Consider the following 18592-nt stretch of genomic DNA (forward strand, 5'->3'; position numbering starts at 1 on the left):
AAATGAAATACAAAGAAAACATTAGCAAAGATCAATAAAATTAAAAGCTGTCTCTGAGAAGATAAACAAAATTGATAAACCATTAGCCAGACTCATCAAGAAAAAGAGGGAGAGGACTCAAATCAATAAAATTAGAAATGAAAAAGGAGAAGTTACAACAGGCAACGCAGAAATACAAAGCATCCTAAGTGACTACTACAACCAACTCTATGCCAATAAAATAGACAACCTGGAAGAAATGGACAAATTCTTAGAAAGGTATAACCTTCCAAGACTGAACCAGGAAGAAACAGAAAACATGAACAGACCAATCACAAGTAATGAAATTGAAACGGTGATTAAAATCTTCCAACAAACGAAAGTCCAGGCCCAGATGGCTTCACAGGTGAATTCTATCAAACATTTAGGGAAGAGTTAACCACCCATTCTTCTCAAACTCTTCCAAAAAATTTCAGAGGAAGGAACACTCCCAAACTCATTCTACGGAGCCACCAGCACCCTGACACCAAAACCAAACAAAGATACTACAAAAAAAGAAAATTACAGACCAATATCACTGATGAATATAGATGCAAAAATCCTCAACAAAATACTAGCAAATAGAATCCAACAACACATTAAAAGGATCATACACCATGAGCAAGTGGGATTTATCCCAGGGATGCAAGGATTCTTCAATATATGCAAATCAATCAATGTGATACACCATATTAACAAACTGAAGAAGAAAAACCATATGATCATCTCAATAGATGCAGAAGAAGCTTCTCACAAAATTCAACACCCATTTATGAAAAAAACTCTCCAGAAAGTGGGCATAGAGGGAACCTACCTCAACATAATAAAGGCCATATATAACAAACCCACAGCAAACATCATTCTCAATGGTGAAAAACTGAAACCATTTCCTCTAAGATCAGGTACAAGACAAGGATGTCCACTCTCACCACTATTATTCAACATAGTTTCGGATGTCCTAGCCATGGCAATCACAGAAGAAAAAAAATAAAAGGAATACAAATTGGAAAAGAAGAAGTAAAACTGTCACTGTTTGCAGATGACATGATCCTATACATAGAGCATCCTAAAGATGCCACCAGAAAACTACTAGAGCTAATCAATGAATTTAGTAAAGTTGCAGGGTACAAAATCAATGCACAGAAGTCTCTTGCATTCCTATATACTAATGATGAAAAATCTGAAAGAGAAATTAAGGAAACACTTCCATTTACCACTACAACAAAAAGAATAAAATACCTAGGAGTAAACCTACCTAGGGAGACAGAAAACCTGTGTGCAGAAAACTATAAGACACTGATGAAAGAAATTAAAGATGATACCACCAGATGGAGAGACATACCATGTTCTTGGATTGGAAGAATCAACATTGTGAAAATGACTCTACTACCCAAAGCAATCTACAGATTCAATGCCATCCCTATTAAGTTACCAATGGCATTTTTTACAGAACTAGAACAAAAAAATCTTAAAATTTGTATGGAGATACAAAAGACCCCAAATAGGCAAAGCAGTCTTGAGGGAAAAAAGCAGAGCTGGAGGAATCAGACTCCCTATACCACAGACTACCTATACCTATACCACAAAGCTACAGTAAACAAGACAATATGGTACTGGCACAAAAACAGAACTATAGATCAATGGGACAAGATAGAAAGCCCAGAGATAAACCCACGCACCTATGTTCAACTAATCTATGACAAAGGAGGCAAGGATATACAATGGAGAAAGGAGAGTCTCTTCAATAAGCGGTTCTGGGAAAACTGGACAGCTACATGTAAAAGAATGAAATTAGAACACTCCCTAACACCATACAGAAAAATAAACTCAAAATGTATTAGAGACCTAAATGTAAGACTGGACACTATAAAACTCTTATAGGAAAACATAGGAAGAACACTCTGACATAAATCACAGCAAGATCTTTTTTGATCCACCTCTTAGAGTAATAGAAATAAAAACAAAAATAAACAAATGGGACCTAATGAAACTTAAAAGCTTTTGCACAGCAAAGGAAACCATAAACAAGACGAAAAGAAACCCCTCAGAATGGGAGAAAATATTTGCAAACGAATCAATGGACAAAGGATTAATCTCCAAAATATATAAGCAGCTCGTGTAGCTCAATACTAAAAAAACAAACAACCCAATCCAAAAATGGGGAGAAGACCTAAATAGACATTTCTCTAAAGAAGACATACAGATGGCCAAGAAGCACGTGAAAAGCTGCTCAACATCACTAATTATTAGAGATGCAAATCAAAACTCACACCAGTTAGAATGGGCATCATGAGAAAAGCTACAAACAACAAATGCTGGAGAGGGTGTGGAGAAAAGGGAACCCTCTTGCACTGTTGGTGGGAATGTAAATTGATACAGCCACTATGGAGAACAGTATGGAGGGTCCTTAAAAAACTAAAAATGGAGGTACCATATGACCTAGCAATCCCACTACTGGGCATATACCCAGAGAAAGCCATAATTCAAAAAGACACATGCAGCCCAATGTTCACTGCAGCACTATTTACAATAGCCAGGTCATGGAAGCAACCTAAATGCCCATCGACAGATGAATGGATAAAGAAGATGTGGTACATATATACAATGGAATATTACTCAGGCATAAAAAGGAACGAAATTGGGTCATTTGTAGAGATGTGGATGGATCTAGAGACTGTCATACAGAGTGAAGCAAGTCAGAAAGAGAAAAACAAATACCGTATATTAACACATATATGTGGAACATAGAAAAATGGTACAGATGAACTGGTTTGCAGGGCAGAAATTGAGACACAGATGTAGAGAACAAACGTATGGACACCAAGGGGGGGAAAGTGGCAGGGGGTGTGGGTGGTGGTGGGATGAATTGGGAGATTGGCATTGACATGTATACACTGATGTGTATAAAATGGATAACTAATAAGAATAAAAAAAAATTAAAAACAAAAGAAGGAAGGAAGAGACCAAGCAGTGGCCTCTAACCACTAGTGAGTGAGAAAGGAGGCATAATTACATAAATAGGCAGCAAGGCCAGAGTGGTAAGTAAAATAGCTTGACTGTATAAATCTTTGGCAGCAGCTAATCGCTCACAGTCTATGTAGGATTAGAATAGGTTATCTCATTTCAGGGAGAGAGAAATGTGTTTTCATTTATACAAGGAATTTATTAGGATAGGTAAGAATAATTTTTAATATATAACTATGGGGAAAGTCAAAAGTGTCGGACTATAGTAGACATTCTTTTTGCTGAGTTGTTCCTATTTGAGGGGAAGTCCCAAGATCAGGGGAAGCAAGATTCTACCTCTCATTGCAGAAGCCAAAGTGGAGAATATAATCTGTCTTCCCTATCTCTTGGGAGACAGAGTGTGGGCAAATGCCTTAAACATACCCAATCAATTGGTCAGATGCATAGTTTTGACACTTAGGGAATGAAGCAAAGGTCAGCGAAAGATTATATTCAGCACTTATGGGGAAATCAAAAATCCATGACACGGCTGCAAGTGTTCAGTGGTTAAGTCCAGCGTTGCAAGTACCAACAGAAATATATAAAGAAGACTGTAAGTCGAAACTTTGGCTAACCTTGCCTCCCTTGGTTCCTGTCTAAACCAGGTTCTCTAGCCCACCTAGCAATTCTTTTAGTTTCTCAATATCTCTCCAGTAAAGTCCTCCCCTGATTAAAGATGATTTCTATAACATGCATTCAAGCACACTGACTACTACAGAGGCATAAATGCGCTTTAGGATAATTATGCCATCAGGGACAGAAACAATTTACTGCCTATGTATATACTACTTCCTGTAGCAGACTGGAAGATAAATACACTATAATGACAGACATATGCTCAAAGCCAGAATATTTACTTCTTCTATTAATATGTTAGATTGAATCAAATGAAAACTCTAGTTATCAGACCATTTTTTTTTAACCCCCAAAAATTTTCATGTGGTTTAACCTAACATTTCTGGGTTGTGTTAAAAAGGCAGTCATATCTCTCCCTACCTAGCTGTTCTTAGCTAATTTTAAAAGGTTAGCTTCAAAATCCTTACTTAATTTGTCTAATATTTTTTAAACGCTTAAGCTTTAAAATTCTACTGATAATAGCACAGATAGTTTTACACAGCACTGGTTGAGCCTTATAGAATGGTGACCCCCTTAAAGTCTGTAAATAATAGAGAACTTTGGGAAAAAATAATGTTCAGTAAGAATGAATTAGAATCATAGAAATTTGTAACCAGAAGGACAAAAGAAATTTATAACCAGAGTGTGATTTGACTCACATTTAGTCCTAACTTGCATCTTGTTGGTTTGAAATTCCTCCTGCCGAATGGCATTTCGTATTATTCTTAAAGTCATTAAGAAAAGAATATAAATTTGGGGGTAACTGATTCTAGTTTCCAACACCCAGAAACCTGTTTGGGGTTTTTTTTTCCCCTTATATTTACGTATATCATATCTGCTACATTTCCTTTTACATTTACAGAATATTAAAGGTAGTTTCTCACCAAACAATACATATTTACTTTTCATATACTTAAAGGTACTAATTTAGGCCTCAGCCTTTCTATTCCTACTCAACCATCCTAATTCCTTTAATATTTCCTCAGGAGTCTATTTTCTAGTCCCTTTCTCATATTCTCTAAACCTCGGGCACATTTGTCAAATCTTCCAAACTGCAGAACATAGTATATCTTAAAAGCGGATGCAATGTGAAAGAAGAAACCAGTTTTGGGGATGGGTGAAAATGTGCTCCTGGAGAAGAGGATCACAAAGGAACTGATGATAAGGAACATGGAGTGGGAACTACTAGAAGTAGTCAAATACGTACTTACCCAACCATTCTTAATACAAGTGCAAGGCTAGAAGAAATACACTGTGGAAAATGAGATAAAGCAGGTTTGCTTTTTGCGTTTCTTCCTTTAGTTTTTAACCTATCACCAAAGTTCTCTAAGAGAGTCCAACAACAGATGATTAGATTTTGCTCTGAATCAATAGTTCCTAGGTCGCCGCAATACTTGCTCACGTGTTGCTGAGCTGACAGGGGATTTTTACCTGAATGGCACTTCTTCCTGTGGAACATCCACATAGTAACGAATAAAAAATCTCTCAGAATCTTCTCGCTCACCATCAGTGACAACACTGCCATTAAGTTTGGAAACCGATGGCAATCTATAAATAAAAAGCAAAAGAGACATAATAAACATATTGAGACTTAGAAATAAAATGATTGGTTTGAGGCCCAGTCTTACTACCTTGAAAGGACTCCTTTGATGTAGCTCTGCTTGTGTACAACCACCAGCATGAACTAACGTGGTACAAAATAAAAGGACCAAAAATATCTAAAGTTTCATTTTTGATGTGACGCCTGAGCTTTTATAACCATACCTCACCTTTCAAAATAAGATCCTAGGCAGCACGGTCCAACCTAAGTATTGTGCAAGCCACACACGTAATGTTAAATTCTCTAGTAGCCATATTTTCAAAAGTAAAAATAAAACAGATAAGATTAATTTTAATAGTATATTATATTTAACCCAATATATCCAGGATACAATCATTTCAATCTACAATCAATATTAAAAAAATAACTAAGATACTTAAATGTTCTTAATACTTAAATGTTCTTTTTTTTATATAAAGTGTTTGAAATCCAGTGTGTCTTTTTCACTTATGGCACATTTCAATTCAGACTAGCCATGATTTCAAGTGCTCAAAAGTCCCCCATGGCTGATGGTACCATACTGGACAGCACAGGTCTACAAAGCAGTCAGTACAGGTTGGTCATATAGTTCAGGAATTCATTTATTATATTTACAAAAGAACTGTGTAAAGAAAATAAACTACAAGGCCTGTAAGACTTACTCTTCGTAGAAGAAAAGTATGCTGAAATTTATTTCTTCAGTGGGATATTACTGTGTATGTTAACAACTGGAAAGCAGTAAAAATCTGGTAGGTATTAGTTGGTCAGAAAGATCAAAGTGGTTTATAGAACCACTCTTCTCTAGGGAACCTTAAAGCCTACTGTTCCCCTGTCAAAACTACTATGTATAGTACACGAGAGAACAAATCAACACTCCGTGGCCCTTTACATCTTAGTCAAGCCTTACTGCTGCTAAAGACACATACAAAAATAAACCCTCATGGGACATTTCAGTAGTCTGGGGGAGGCAGAGGCTGAGACACGAAAGGCAGGGGAGTCAGAGGAAGAAGGTAACAGCATGGTGGTCACATTTAAGTCAATCTACATTGAAGAAGAAAACACAGGTGCTACTCTCTTAAGTTGTACACTAATGAAACAGCCCAATTTTCAGGTATTTACACTTTAAATGACTTCTATGTTAACACAGAAAATAAGGGTAACTAAAATAGAGTTGATTCCCTATTATACCTACTTTTTCTTCATGACCCAAAATAGGATTTCAAATACTGTAAATATTGAAAAGTATAAAAATAGAATAGATTTGTGAGGGAATTTTTCAGTGGTCTTGGCAGATCAATCATATTTCACATTTTTCTCATCATATTGCATTCCTTTTCCTCTAGGATTTGGAGCTACAGAAGCAGCTCCTTTAAGCAGTCTGTTCTAGAGATGGATAAACATACAGTGCGCTCCCCTCACCCCCAAACAGTGCATTATCCCTTTAATGAAACAACAAAGCCCCGAGAAAAGAAAGCAGAATAATCAGTACAACAGACCTGGCTATTACCAATTTCCTTCGCTCCTCGGTGGTATATGGCTGAAGAAGAGGAATTCCTAACAACCTCACTTCTTCAAGTTTAGGGAATGAGTTTAGTTTGTCAATGTCTTCCCAGGACCGCAAACCTAATTTGAGAAATATATTGTTTAAGTAAATCCAGAAAAGCACACAAATGAGAAGATAAACATAGCAAAAAAATTTATTTCCATTAATAGGTTCTTCAATGTTATAATGATCATAAACTAGTTAGAGATCCTGGAATTTTTCTTTATCCAAGGAAAGAATGGAATAAAACACCATAAAAACTTCCCTGTAACCTCTCTTATCCCTGTGATCCCAGTGCTCAAAGGACGCCCTTTATTCTCCAACATCCACTCATCTACTGATTCTCCACCCAAATGGCTGGTAAAGGGGGTCACTGGTGGTTTAATAAGCAGGATGGATGACATGATTACATAATTGAAAAAGTGATGTGATCAACTCTTTCATCAGACAGAGACTCAGAGAACATAACTGTGGATCAGATTGGACACCGCCAGAGTAAATTTCTACCTAACAAACACTAAAATGGGCAAGGTCAATAGAACCTGAAACTAAATATCATCTTTCAACTGTCCTCATTTTGGGGGCAGGGAAAACAGGTTCAAAATTTAGAACACACAAACAAAATCAAAAACAAAAAAACTGAACCCTTGGGTAGGAAAACATGAAACAAATTAAGATTGTTCAGACCTAAAAGGAAACTCTTCCTAGAGCTGTGAACAAATGTATCATCCTTGGCACTGGTAGGAAAAATATCCCAGTAATGATGAAGCTGGTCAGTTTTACAACACATTAAATCCATTGCAGAAAACAACGCAGTCCCTTCCTATTTCTATCAACCTTCAGCAAGGGTAAAGGCAGAGGAGCAGTTTGTGAGGACCCTGGTGCAAAAATTATCCCAGGTCACTGTCCTCTTCCCTTCAGAATGGCATTGCCATCTAGGAGGAAGAATAGAGTTAGCTCAAGGGATGTCAAGTTGTGAAATAAACAGCTTCCTTATGCAAATCACTTGTTTTTAAGACTTAATTCCCGCCCTTATAATCTCCGTGGTGGAATAAACCGTTTATGTTTTTTCAGTTATAGGTCAGAATTATTTTTACTTATGTAGTTGTTTTAAAAATAGGCTGAAAGACAATACCAAGAGAATGAGAGGAAAATCCATACACTGGGAGAATGCATTTGCTAAAGGCATACTGATAAAATATACAAAGAACCCTTAAAACTCAACAACAAGAAAATGAACAATCCGATTAAAAAATGGGTGGAAAACCTGAACAGACACCTCGCCAAAGAAGATATACAGATGGCAAGTAAAGCATATGAGAAGATGTTCCACATCATATGCCATCAGGAAAATGCAAATTAAAACAACAATGAGATACCACTATACACATATTAGAATGGCCAAAGGCCAAAACACTCACAGCACCAAATGCTGTCAAGGATGTGGGGCAACATAAATGTAGAAAGGAACAATAGAAAAAAATCAGGTGCAGGTAAGAGGGTTGTTGTAGATTAAGAGAGTATATTTTATCTGTTAAAGATACACACTGAAGATTTTAAGGCTGAAATTACATGATTGCCGAGACTTGCTTTTAAAATATTTCCCCCAAAGGAAAAACAGTATGGGGGATAAATACAGGAAGCAAGATGCTAATAAATGTTGAAACTGGAAAAAAAAAAAAAAGGATGTGGAGCAGCAGGAAGTCTCATCCATTGCTGGTGCAATGCAAAATGATACAGCCACTCTGGAAAAGAGTTCAGCGGCTTATTTCAAAACTACACGTACTCTTACCATATGATCTAGCAACCGCACTCTTTGTTATTCACCCAAATGACCTGAAAACTTACGTCCACACAAAAACCTGCACATGGAGGGTTACAGCAGCTTTATTAATTAAACCAAAACTTGGAAGCAATCATGATGTCCTTCAGTTTGTGAGTGGATAAACTGTGGTACATCCAGACAATGGAATATTATTTAGTGCTAAAAAAGGAACATTCTATTAAGCCATGAAAAGGCATGGAGGAAATTTAAATATGTAATAGTAAGTGAAAGAAGCCAGTATGATTCCAACTATATGACATTCTGGAAGAGGCAAAACTATAGAGACAGCAGAAAGATAAGCGGTTGCCAGGGATTAGGGGGAAGGGAGGGATGAATAGGCACAGAAGATGGTTTGGGCAGTAAACTATACATTATGTACAACACTACAATGTGTGTCATTACAGATTTGTCCAAACCCACAGAATGTACAACACCAAGAGTGAGCCCTGATGTAAACCATGGCCTTTGGATGATGACGTGTCAATGCAGGTAAACTGAAAGGTGTCACTTAGGTGCTGGGATGTTGATAGCGGCGGAGGTTGTTCCCATGTAGGGCGGGGAGTATACTGGAGCTCTGTGTACTCTCTGCTCAGTTTTGCTGTGAATATAAAGACTCTAAAAAATAAGGCTTATTAATTTTTAAAAATAGGCTAAAATATTCATTCCTGTGATATACAGAATCAGATGGCAACAAACTGGTAATCAATTACATGTAGACACTAGGAAAGGAATGTGAGAATTTGAAAGCCACAGCAGGTTGGGGTTCCTCAACCTAAATCAAGACAAAAGTCTAGTTTGTAATTCTCTGTACTCTTTTTACCCTGCCTTTTACTATCCAATTCATCAATTTCATTTCACTCCTTTCATAGCATGACCCCTTTAATATACAAAATATTAATAGCTAATATAATGCTATGCCAAACAAATATTTGTTAAATACTGGTATTTATCAGAGCATTTATGGAAATGAATGCCTTAAATTAGCTAATCATTAGGCATCTGCAGGCTTCCCTGGTGGCACAGTGGTTAAGAATCCGCCTGCCAGTGCAGGGGACAAGGGTTCGAGCCCTGGTCCGGGAAGATCCCACATGCCGCGGAGCAACTAAGCCCGTGCGCCACAACTACTGAGCCTGTGCTCTAGAGCCCGCGAGCCACAACTACTGAGCTTGCGAGCCACAGCTACGGAAGCCCATAATGCCTAGAGCTCGAGCTCCGCAACAAGAGAAGCCACCACAATGAGAAGCCAGCGCACCGCAGCGAAGAGTAGCCCCCGCTCGCCGCAACCAGAGAAAGCCCGTGCGCAGCAACGAAGACCCAACACAGCCAAAAATAAATAAATTAAATAAATAAATAAATTTTAAAAATATAGGCATCTGCATGTCACTCTTGAAATTCATCCTGTAAGAAGGCAGAGCTGTGACTGACAGAAATACACTTTCACTGTATTTCATGCATAAGTTCAGATCAATCTGCATGTAGAATGAGAACAAGCCTGTTCCTCACCTGCCTTGTGGAGGCTGATGGATCGCAGATTAGGAAACAACCTCGCCAATGAATCATCAGGGTCCTCAATAGCATTCACATGGTTGTTGGCCAGGACGAGAGTATCCAGTGAAGGAAACATAACTCCTAACTTGCGTATTTCAGTCCAGTCTTGGAGGTTATTGTCTGTTATATGTAGTAGCTTAAGAGAAGGACAGCAAATAGAAGGACAAGACACTGTTTCATAGTCATTAAGGCACAGGAAGAGCTCTTCCAAACTGCAGAGAAAAAAGGAAATATTTCATTGTTTAAAGCAGTTAAGTTTCTGCTCTGCACCTATTTTCAGTCATTCAATAAATAAGCGCCTACTATGTGTGAGACTCTGCTAGGTGTTGCAGAGAAAATTATAAAGATGGCTTTCTGAAGCTTAAAATACAGCTGGGAAGGCAAAGTCTAAAATACATAAAACAGCAGAGAATGATATAACCCAGTACCAAATTAATTTTGTGCTTAAGTAAATAAGTGCTAAATGAAGCAGCACTAACCGTAAGTACAACAGTACTTCATATAGGAATAGGATTGAAATTGTGGTTGGAATAGTCAGGAAAGGATGCATGGCCTTGAAGGAGGGGTAGACTCGGGTAAATTGAGAGGACACAGAAGGAAATTCTAGAAACAACATGAACAAGTATTTAGAAAAAGAAATAATAACTATCATTTATTGAATTCCTACCCTGTGTCAGGTCCTGTGCAGGTGCTTTATAGACTATACTTCTATTTCTGCAATTTTATAGACAATTATGTTCATTTTATAGACAAAAGTTTATCAAAGGTCATAAGGATAGTAAGTGGAAATGGGATTTAAAAGCTCATTCCATGCCATGCTAGATGTTGCATGCAGTGAGAAAACCAATCCCATTAGAGGGAGAGGAAGAAACTAAGATGGAATGAGTAAGTTGAGACCAGATTCTGAAAGGCTTTCATAGCTTCCATATTTAGACAGTCAAGGAGACTACAGCTTCATATATTTCTTTAAACTACTTCCTTTTAATATTTATGTGCATATACAAAGAGAGATACAAACAAAACAGAACAGAGCATTTCTAAGCTGACAGACAAAAGTATAATTTCCTGCTTAAATTATTGAAAGGAATACTAGGTCCATTTTCCCATCATGCAAGCTAGGCACTTAATCATCTGAGTGTTAATATATTTTAGAGACACTATGATTTTTTTTCCCTCCCAAAGAAAAGTGCTAAGGCAAAATTCTGGAATCAGGTAATCAGAAGATTAAAATGGAAAAAGGCTGGGTTGATCTCGAAACGATAAGTGCTTCTCAGGGATATCTTCTCGCCAAAGGATGACATATCCCATGTCTTGGTGCTACCCAACACTGAACAAGTATTCCAATGAAAATGTTACTAGATTACCCTCACAGCCTCATTTAATTACTTCATTTTTCTAACCTCATTCTCCATTCAATCTGCAGTTCTAGTATTTCTGAGATGGGAGACCAGCAGTAACTCTATGTACTAACACAGACGGCAACATGGCTCCCTCTCCATCATGCTCTCTGGGCTTACTCTGGTAACTCCTGCAGTATCGTGTGGACTGTCTCCCAAGAAGCTTTGCTGTTGTTGAGAACAAGTTTTCGAACCCCGGAGAAGGACCCAGCACACGTTCTTTCTAAAACCGATAAATTCAGAGGGTTGGAACTCAGGTTTAGAAACTCCAACTGGGGAACATTTGACACAATTTTACTGACCTGTGGAGAAAAAAAGGAAAAGCATATCAGGCAGTAATCAGAGCTTTTAAACAACAATCATACTCAAGAAAACCTAAGTGAGTGGGTCTCCAGGCAAAGGGCCATTTGCATTATGGAGTCCTATTTAGTGATAGTACCCGCAGAGAGGCATAAATAATTGCGACAAATCATGGTAAATAATTTAATCTCCTTCTATGAAATAGTAGCATAACTGAAAATTAATGGTAGAAAAGAAAAATTTTCCATGTTACCTTTGGCAAAGTTTTTGATTCTACTCTGTATAATATTCTCTTCGATATCACTACATGATATTTTCGAGAAAAGATCATTTAGATGACATTTTAGGCTACAAGTTTTAAAGAGCTGGGATTGGGTCATGTACAGTAATTCTCTTTGAATATCTCCTTCCTTCCATCCTCAGTAGAATATTAAGGCTAACTGAAGGTTTATTAAAGACTACATGGTAACAATTCAGGTATTCAAAATTGATCACATAGTCACAATCACTTAGAAAACAGTTTTGGCTTGGTTCAAAGATGCACCAAACTTTAAAATATATTTACTCAGAAGTAAAAAGCATCCATAACTATATTACAAAAGAGAAAACATGATCATCAATTTAATGATTTAGCTAGCAACTTGGTAGACAGAAAAAAAGAAAAGGAAATGAGCTTTACTGATTACTGACCTTAACTATTTGCTCTGCATTGTACTAGGTTTTTAAAATATAACTTATTTCACTAAATTCTCAAAACAACTTGTAAGATAACTAATATTCTTTTATTTTAATAAATGAGGAAACTGAGGCTCGGAGATGTTAAATAATTTGAGTAAGATTTCAGAGTCACAAAAGCCAAACCTAGGATTTAAAAATCAGAGCCATTGTTCTTTCCAATACACCACAACAAGTAAATCATAAATATAACCAGGAAAAATGAAGAACTAGCTTAAACAAGTATGATATAAACACTAGAAGCCCAGTAAATGTATTAAGCATCAATCAGCCAGGCAACATGGTAACTGAAAGTTATGAGAAAAGGAGTAGAACAGAATAGTTAGGATTGGTTTTAGAATCAGAAAACCTGGACTCAAACCAGGTTCTAACACTTCCTAGCTGTGTGGTTTGACAAGTTACTTAACCTTTCCAAATCTCAGTTTCCTTATTTGTAAACTAGAGAAAACAGTTCCCATCTATTTTACAGTATTGTTGGTAGGATTAGATGAGATACATGTGTAAAGCACTTAAGAGTGATTGGTACATATTTTAGAAACTTGTTTCCTTACCTACTGCCCAAGAGAATGTAAAAGCAGGGATAGTACTTACCTGGTTCACTACTGCAAAGTGGGCACTTAATGTTTGTTGATTAAATTAATGGCACAAAACCATTTAATAAATGTAACTATGACTAATAGGATATGTACAGTATGAACCAGTATCTCAACCCTGATTATATGTCATATCAGATTTATTTAAATATGTCATATTTAAAATAATTTGTAGAATTTTAAAAATATACTGATTCCCAGGAGCCACCATAAACTACTGAATCAGAAGCTTCACAGGTGGGACGAGCTTCATGGTTGGGACCTGGATACCTGTTTCTTTTCAGAGCTCCATAGGTAATGACAAAAATGTATCCAGTGTCGAGGACTATGGGGAGAAAGAAAAGGCAGTCTGCACTTTACATTAGGTCTGTGTACTATGTACTGTACAGTTTAGGAGCTCTAAAATCAGTGAGAAGTAAATTAATTCCAAGAAGGTTCGGAGAAGTATGTAAGAGGGAATGGTCTTCACACACACTAGTTAATCTAGTCTAACACACCCTCTGAAGTAGTACCGTATTTATTTTCATTTTATAAATGAATAACTAAACTATCTTTCAGAGGAAAATATACTAGGCTTCAGTTTAAAATGTAAAAGATTCATACCAGTCAGCATATATTCTCCTGTTTGGTCTCTTCTGTGACCAAATGATAACAAGCATTTGTGTGATATATGGCTAGGATTTGGAGTTTAGTGTGTGGCCACAACACAGCTAAACAGTCCACACAAGGACCAATCCTTCACTGCAGTCTACCACCTGGATACCAATATATGAAGGCCTTTCGTACATAAGATGATGACTAGCTATGCTTCACCTCTTTGAAGGGCAAAAAAAAAAGATGAAAAGGAACTGTGCTCCAACTACAGCATGGAGAATAACTGCTAATTATAGGTACAACCCTAGTTAAGTAAACAACACATAAACCTTTGCTAACCACAACCCTTCATATTTTATTTTTGTAATAAAGAAGAAAACACCCCCCAAAGTGGAGACTATCAGAGTCTTTGAAGCAATTTCTGAAAGAATTCCCAAAGCTAGCAGATACATGATGTGATCTTTCATAGTCTGCATCTGCACTACTGTCCATTGAGAATAAAGATTTAAAACAATGACTCAGCAGCCCTAGAATATCCTAAAAAAGGTAAAATTGGACTATAGTTTCATAATCCAAGCAGCAAAAATAATATATGTTAGAAGTAAATATTTTCTTTAAAAGGTTAAAATTAGGGCTTCCCTGGTGGCGCAGTGGCTGACAGTCTGCCTGCCGATGCAGGGGACGCGGGTTCGTACCCCGGTCTGGGAGGATCCCACATGCCGCGGAGCGGCTGGGCCCGTGAGCCATGGCCGCTGAGCCTGCGCGTCCGGAGCCTGTGCTCCGCAACGGGGGAGGCCGCGGCAGTGAGAGGCCCGCGTACCGGAAAAAAAAAAAACAAAAAACATTAAAATTAAAAAGGATTTTGTGTAACCTTAAATTAATGATAATATTCTGGAAAATATTGTATTCATTACACAGGTAAATTTATTCATGGTAGAAAATATCTTAATAGTAAAGGCTATTATTATTCAGTGAGTGTCTAGGGCAGTATACTGACTTCTCTTTTTTAAATTCTAAAAATAAAGACGCTTCTAGCTGGAGTGAGTTCAGGACACTCATATGCAGAAACATGGAGATGAACTTAGATCACCTTTTAGATCTCCAAAACTCTATGATTTAATAGAGGACCCTCTACTCTCAGTTTTGAAAAGGAAGAAACTAAAGTTTTAAGAAAAATGGGGAAAGGGTAGTAAGATAACAATCTGTAATTTATACCCAAGCTATTCTCTATCTCACCCATGGTGAATTCCTCCCTCCTCTCAACTGCTTAGTGTAATGTCTTTTATAAAATGGTTTTGATAAGGAAAGGAGGAAAAAAGAGGTACCTTGGGAAAAGTCAGACAAAAATCTACTTAGCCAAAAAATTCAAATCAAAAGCTAAAAAATGCATCATTTTTTTATACATAGATGCCCAGTTTTAGATGGACAGAGACAAATCTTTGCCTCTCCCCAAAGCATTATACTTCTCACTCATATTTATATTAGTCTCTGAATATAAAGCAGCCAGTAGTTTAAACTATAAAAGAAGATACTCATAACATTAGTGATCACTCAAAAACACTAAAAGAACCAACTAGATTATTCTGTTCCATGTTGGTATATCAAATACTGGCTGAAATAAACTTAGTTAATGGCCAGGGACAAATGATCTTCTGGGTAATCAAATACATGGGTTGCAATGGGTTGCAATGTAATGTCTTAAAACTGTGACCTATGAGGCATTTTGCAGCTTGGCAAAGAGTATAATCAATCCTAAAAATCAATATTCTTTCGTTGTCAGTACTTCTCCCATCTCTCTGTGTTCTGATATATATTCTAGAAGATTGGGACCAACTACAGTTAAGGCTAAGGACAAAACATAAAGGAATGATGAAAACAAAAATAAATGGAAACCTGAAAGGTAGCAGCAACAAACATTCATTTGAAAACTGCCTGAAATCAGACTATAGGGCACTTACAGGAATATACAAACTGAGCACCAATAGAATACAAATAAACATGTGACCCTCTGGCTGTATCTGTCAATGTGAGCTGGAAAATATTCAGTGGAGACCTTTGTCTAAGCAGAGAAAAGGCTGAATTACCTAGTGTAAACTCTTGTGTTCTGATCCATGTTGACATTGTTCTTCTGAGGCAGCAACTATATCACTATTAAACTGTTTCTACCAGTTAGCAAAAGCTTATGTATGTGGTCAAAGTATAGGTCAAAGCAGAAAGCACAACACCTTTATGAAATTTTTACTCCCAAAGAAATAAATTTAGGGGAATCAGCCTGTGAACATAGGAGCTGAAATGACTCAGGGTAAGAGCTGGTCTGAATTGTCACCCATGCAGGTCAGAAATCTCACCAGAGGCTCAGCAGGACTCCTGAGGGAACTGTAGAGAAGAAGGATGAACAAGGTCGCTCTCTTTGCATCTGTGCATGTGGACAGAGCATGCATGTCAATTCAGCATCTCAAAGGACCCAGAAGGCACAGATTGTAATTTGTTGAACAGTGAACTATAACAGTTGTTTGGATAAGTAACTCAATCAATAATTACATGGACAAATAGAGACTGTTTCTTGGAACAGCCAAGTAAATCTGTATATTAACACATGACTTAGAAATCAAGTGACGTGCATCTCAAAGAATTTGGTAAACATCTTAATAAAAATAGGAAATATAACTGGTAGCACAGATACCAGATTAAACAAGACTATGAAATAGACGAATATAAGAAAAGCTAAAGAAAAATGGGTTATAGATAGATTTTTCTTAAACAAGAAAGCTGTCTTAGAATCTGTATCATATTTAATATCTACCAAGTGTCTCGATGATTAATTTTATCAACAGTCCTGTCTTATGGATGATAAAGGATTAAGTGAATGTCTTAAGATCACAGGAAAAGTTAGAACAAGTAGGCCTGATCAAACCTTAAGATACAATCATTTATTCATTAAGGCATTCAGCAAACATTTGAATGCCTAGAATGCCAGTGCTGATGATAAAAAACAAAACCCTGGATAAGCTCATGGTCTAGTAGAAAAACTGTCAAGTAAGCAAATGATGGTGCTACATTGTAATGAATCCCTTTATAGCAACATGATACAGGTGTTAGGATAATCTAATTCTGCCTGAGAGTCAGGGAAAGTTTGAGAGGAACAGCAACTTGGGCCAAGTCTTGAAAGATACATAGGAAGCAACTGGGTAGACAGAGGAGAAAGAGAACAGTAGATTTAGAATGAGTAAAAGCAAGGAAGCTTTTCATGTCCACATTTATCATGAGCTGCAAGAAAAGCACATGGCTAAAGATGGAGATAAAACTCTAGAAATAGCAAAGGGCCGTATGATAGAGGGTCACACTTAGAGAGTTCAGACCATAGTTTGTAGGTGGTGAAAAGCAGCGAAGGGACTTGAAGCAGGAGTTTCATAATCACACTTCATTTATTAAAAGGAGTCTGGTAGCACTGCAGAAGGTTAGCTTAGAGGAAGCAGAGTAAAACCAGAGTCAGGAAAACCCATTAGGACACTTCTCCAATACTCCAAACAGGAAATAAGACCCTAAATTAAGAAGGAAGAACTATTTTTCTCTTATTCTTAAGGGTAGCTTCTATCAGGTCATGTAATAATCAGGTAGGTAATGTTATATATAATAATAAGAGAGAATGTCATAATACTTTTATTTGTGCAACTTGGCTTAGAGTTACTCTGAGGTCAAAGGCATCAGTTGTATCAAATTACCAGTGCAACTTAAAATAAGGAAAAGTTCTAAAAGATTTGGAATAAATTTCAGTAACAAGAATAAATATTTTTATAACCTTAGTTTCGAGCTCCAGTAATTTTTATGTCAATTTATAGTAATAAATGTTGAAGCAGTAGCAGAGAATGGGCACAGGATGTGTAAACTAGTGAAACAGTAGAGAATTTAATGCACTGTTTGCAATCTAAACCTCTGTGGTCTTATTAACCTCTTGATGCCTGGAATAAAGTTCCTCAGTGCTTTTCACATTAATGAAAAACAAATCAGCAATAACAAAGTTCATTGAAAGATCACCATAGAAACAGTTGAAGCAGTCAGTTATTTCTCTTGAGACATACAGAGAAGAATCTCGAGTGAGAACCAGAATTCAGCAGCATACGTAATAACGTAAACAATAATACAGTGAGTTATTCACCAGAATGCAGCAGTATAAAAACTTTACCTCGTGCCAGTCTTCGAGTTTGTTGTCAGAAAGATCTAGTTCTGACACGTGAGCACAGAAGGCAGCAATTTCTTTTTCATCTCCTGCACAGGTTATTCCACAGCTGTTCAACACCAGTACACTTGGGAGGTTGAGGCGATCTGAATCATGGGAGAAACAAAATACTTTCTACGTCAGCCTAATTCTTGTCTACATACATTCAGCCACCAGGAATCAAAATCAAATTGTGTGAAATTACACAAGGACCTTGAAAATAGAAGATACGCTGGGATCCAAGGGTACTGAATTCTAAGGGGAGACAGCCAAATATGGCCCAGGAGATCAGAAGAACTAGACCAGTACCCCCAAAAAGTCCTGGAGGTTTCACCTCCTGGCACCATTGTTTATCTCAACTACCAACAACAGAACCATCATCCATGCTGTCACCTTATCATGTGACACTAGATCCATGTGATTCATGTCAGGGCTACCACTGTGTTCTCATTGGCCTCAATTCTTTCTTTTTTAAATTTAGTTCAAAAGTATCATTCTGGATAGCTCTTTTCTCTCTGTCTGATTTGTATTTTCACCTTTTGTTGCCTCTGGAAATTATCTCAAACCATTAGATAGTCTATCTGCTAAACCACTTCTGTTCTTCAAGTTCATATCACTCAAGGAAT

General features: G+C 37.1%; 1 protein-coding gene across 3 annotated transcripts in view; it reads right to left on the bottom strand.

The window, feature by feature from the left end:
- Positions 1 to 18592, bottom strand: part of TBCEL (tubulin folding cofactor E like) — an 83565-nt gene that overhangs the window by 42407 nt on the left and 22566 nt on the right. For 2 of the 3 annotated variants that reach the window (XR_014326403.1, XM_082845311.1), the window contains exons 3-7: positions 17934 to 18073; positions 11649 to 11830; positions 10087 to 10343; positions 6712 to 6838; positions 5068 to 5184 (exon numbers count right to left, since the gene is read on the bottom strand). Coding sequence is in view for 2 of the 3 variants with exons in the window: in XM_082845311.1 (XP_082701437.1) it covers positions 5068 to 5184; positions 6712 to 6838; positions 10087 to 10343; positions 11649 to 11830; positions 17934 to 18073 (823 nt within the window). In the remaining variant the exon portion in view is untranslated. Of the gene's footprint in view, positions 1 to 5067; positions 5185 to 6711; positions 6839 to 10086; positions 10344 to 11648; positions 11831 to 16098; positions 16205 to 17933; positions 18074 to 18592 lie in introns of those variants that run through there. The other variant, XM_082845312.1, reaches the window with a different exon arrangement.

Source organism: Leucopleurus acutus (genome assembly GCF_964270905.1).
Source record: "Leucopleurus acutus genome assembly, chromosome: 8".
NCBI lineage: Eukaryota > Metazoa > Chordata > Mammalia > Artiodactyla > Delphinidae > Leucopleurus > Leucopleurus acutus.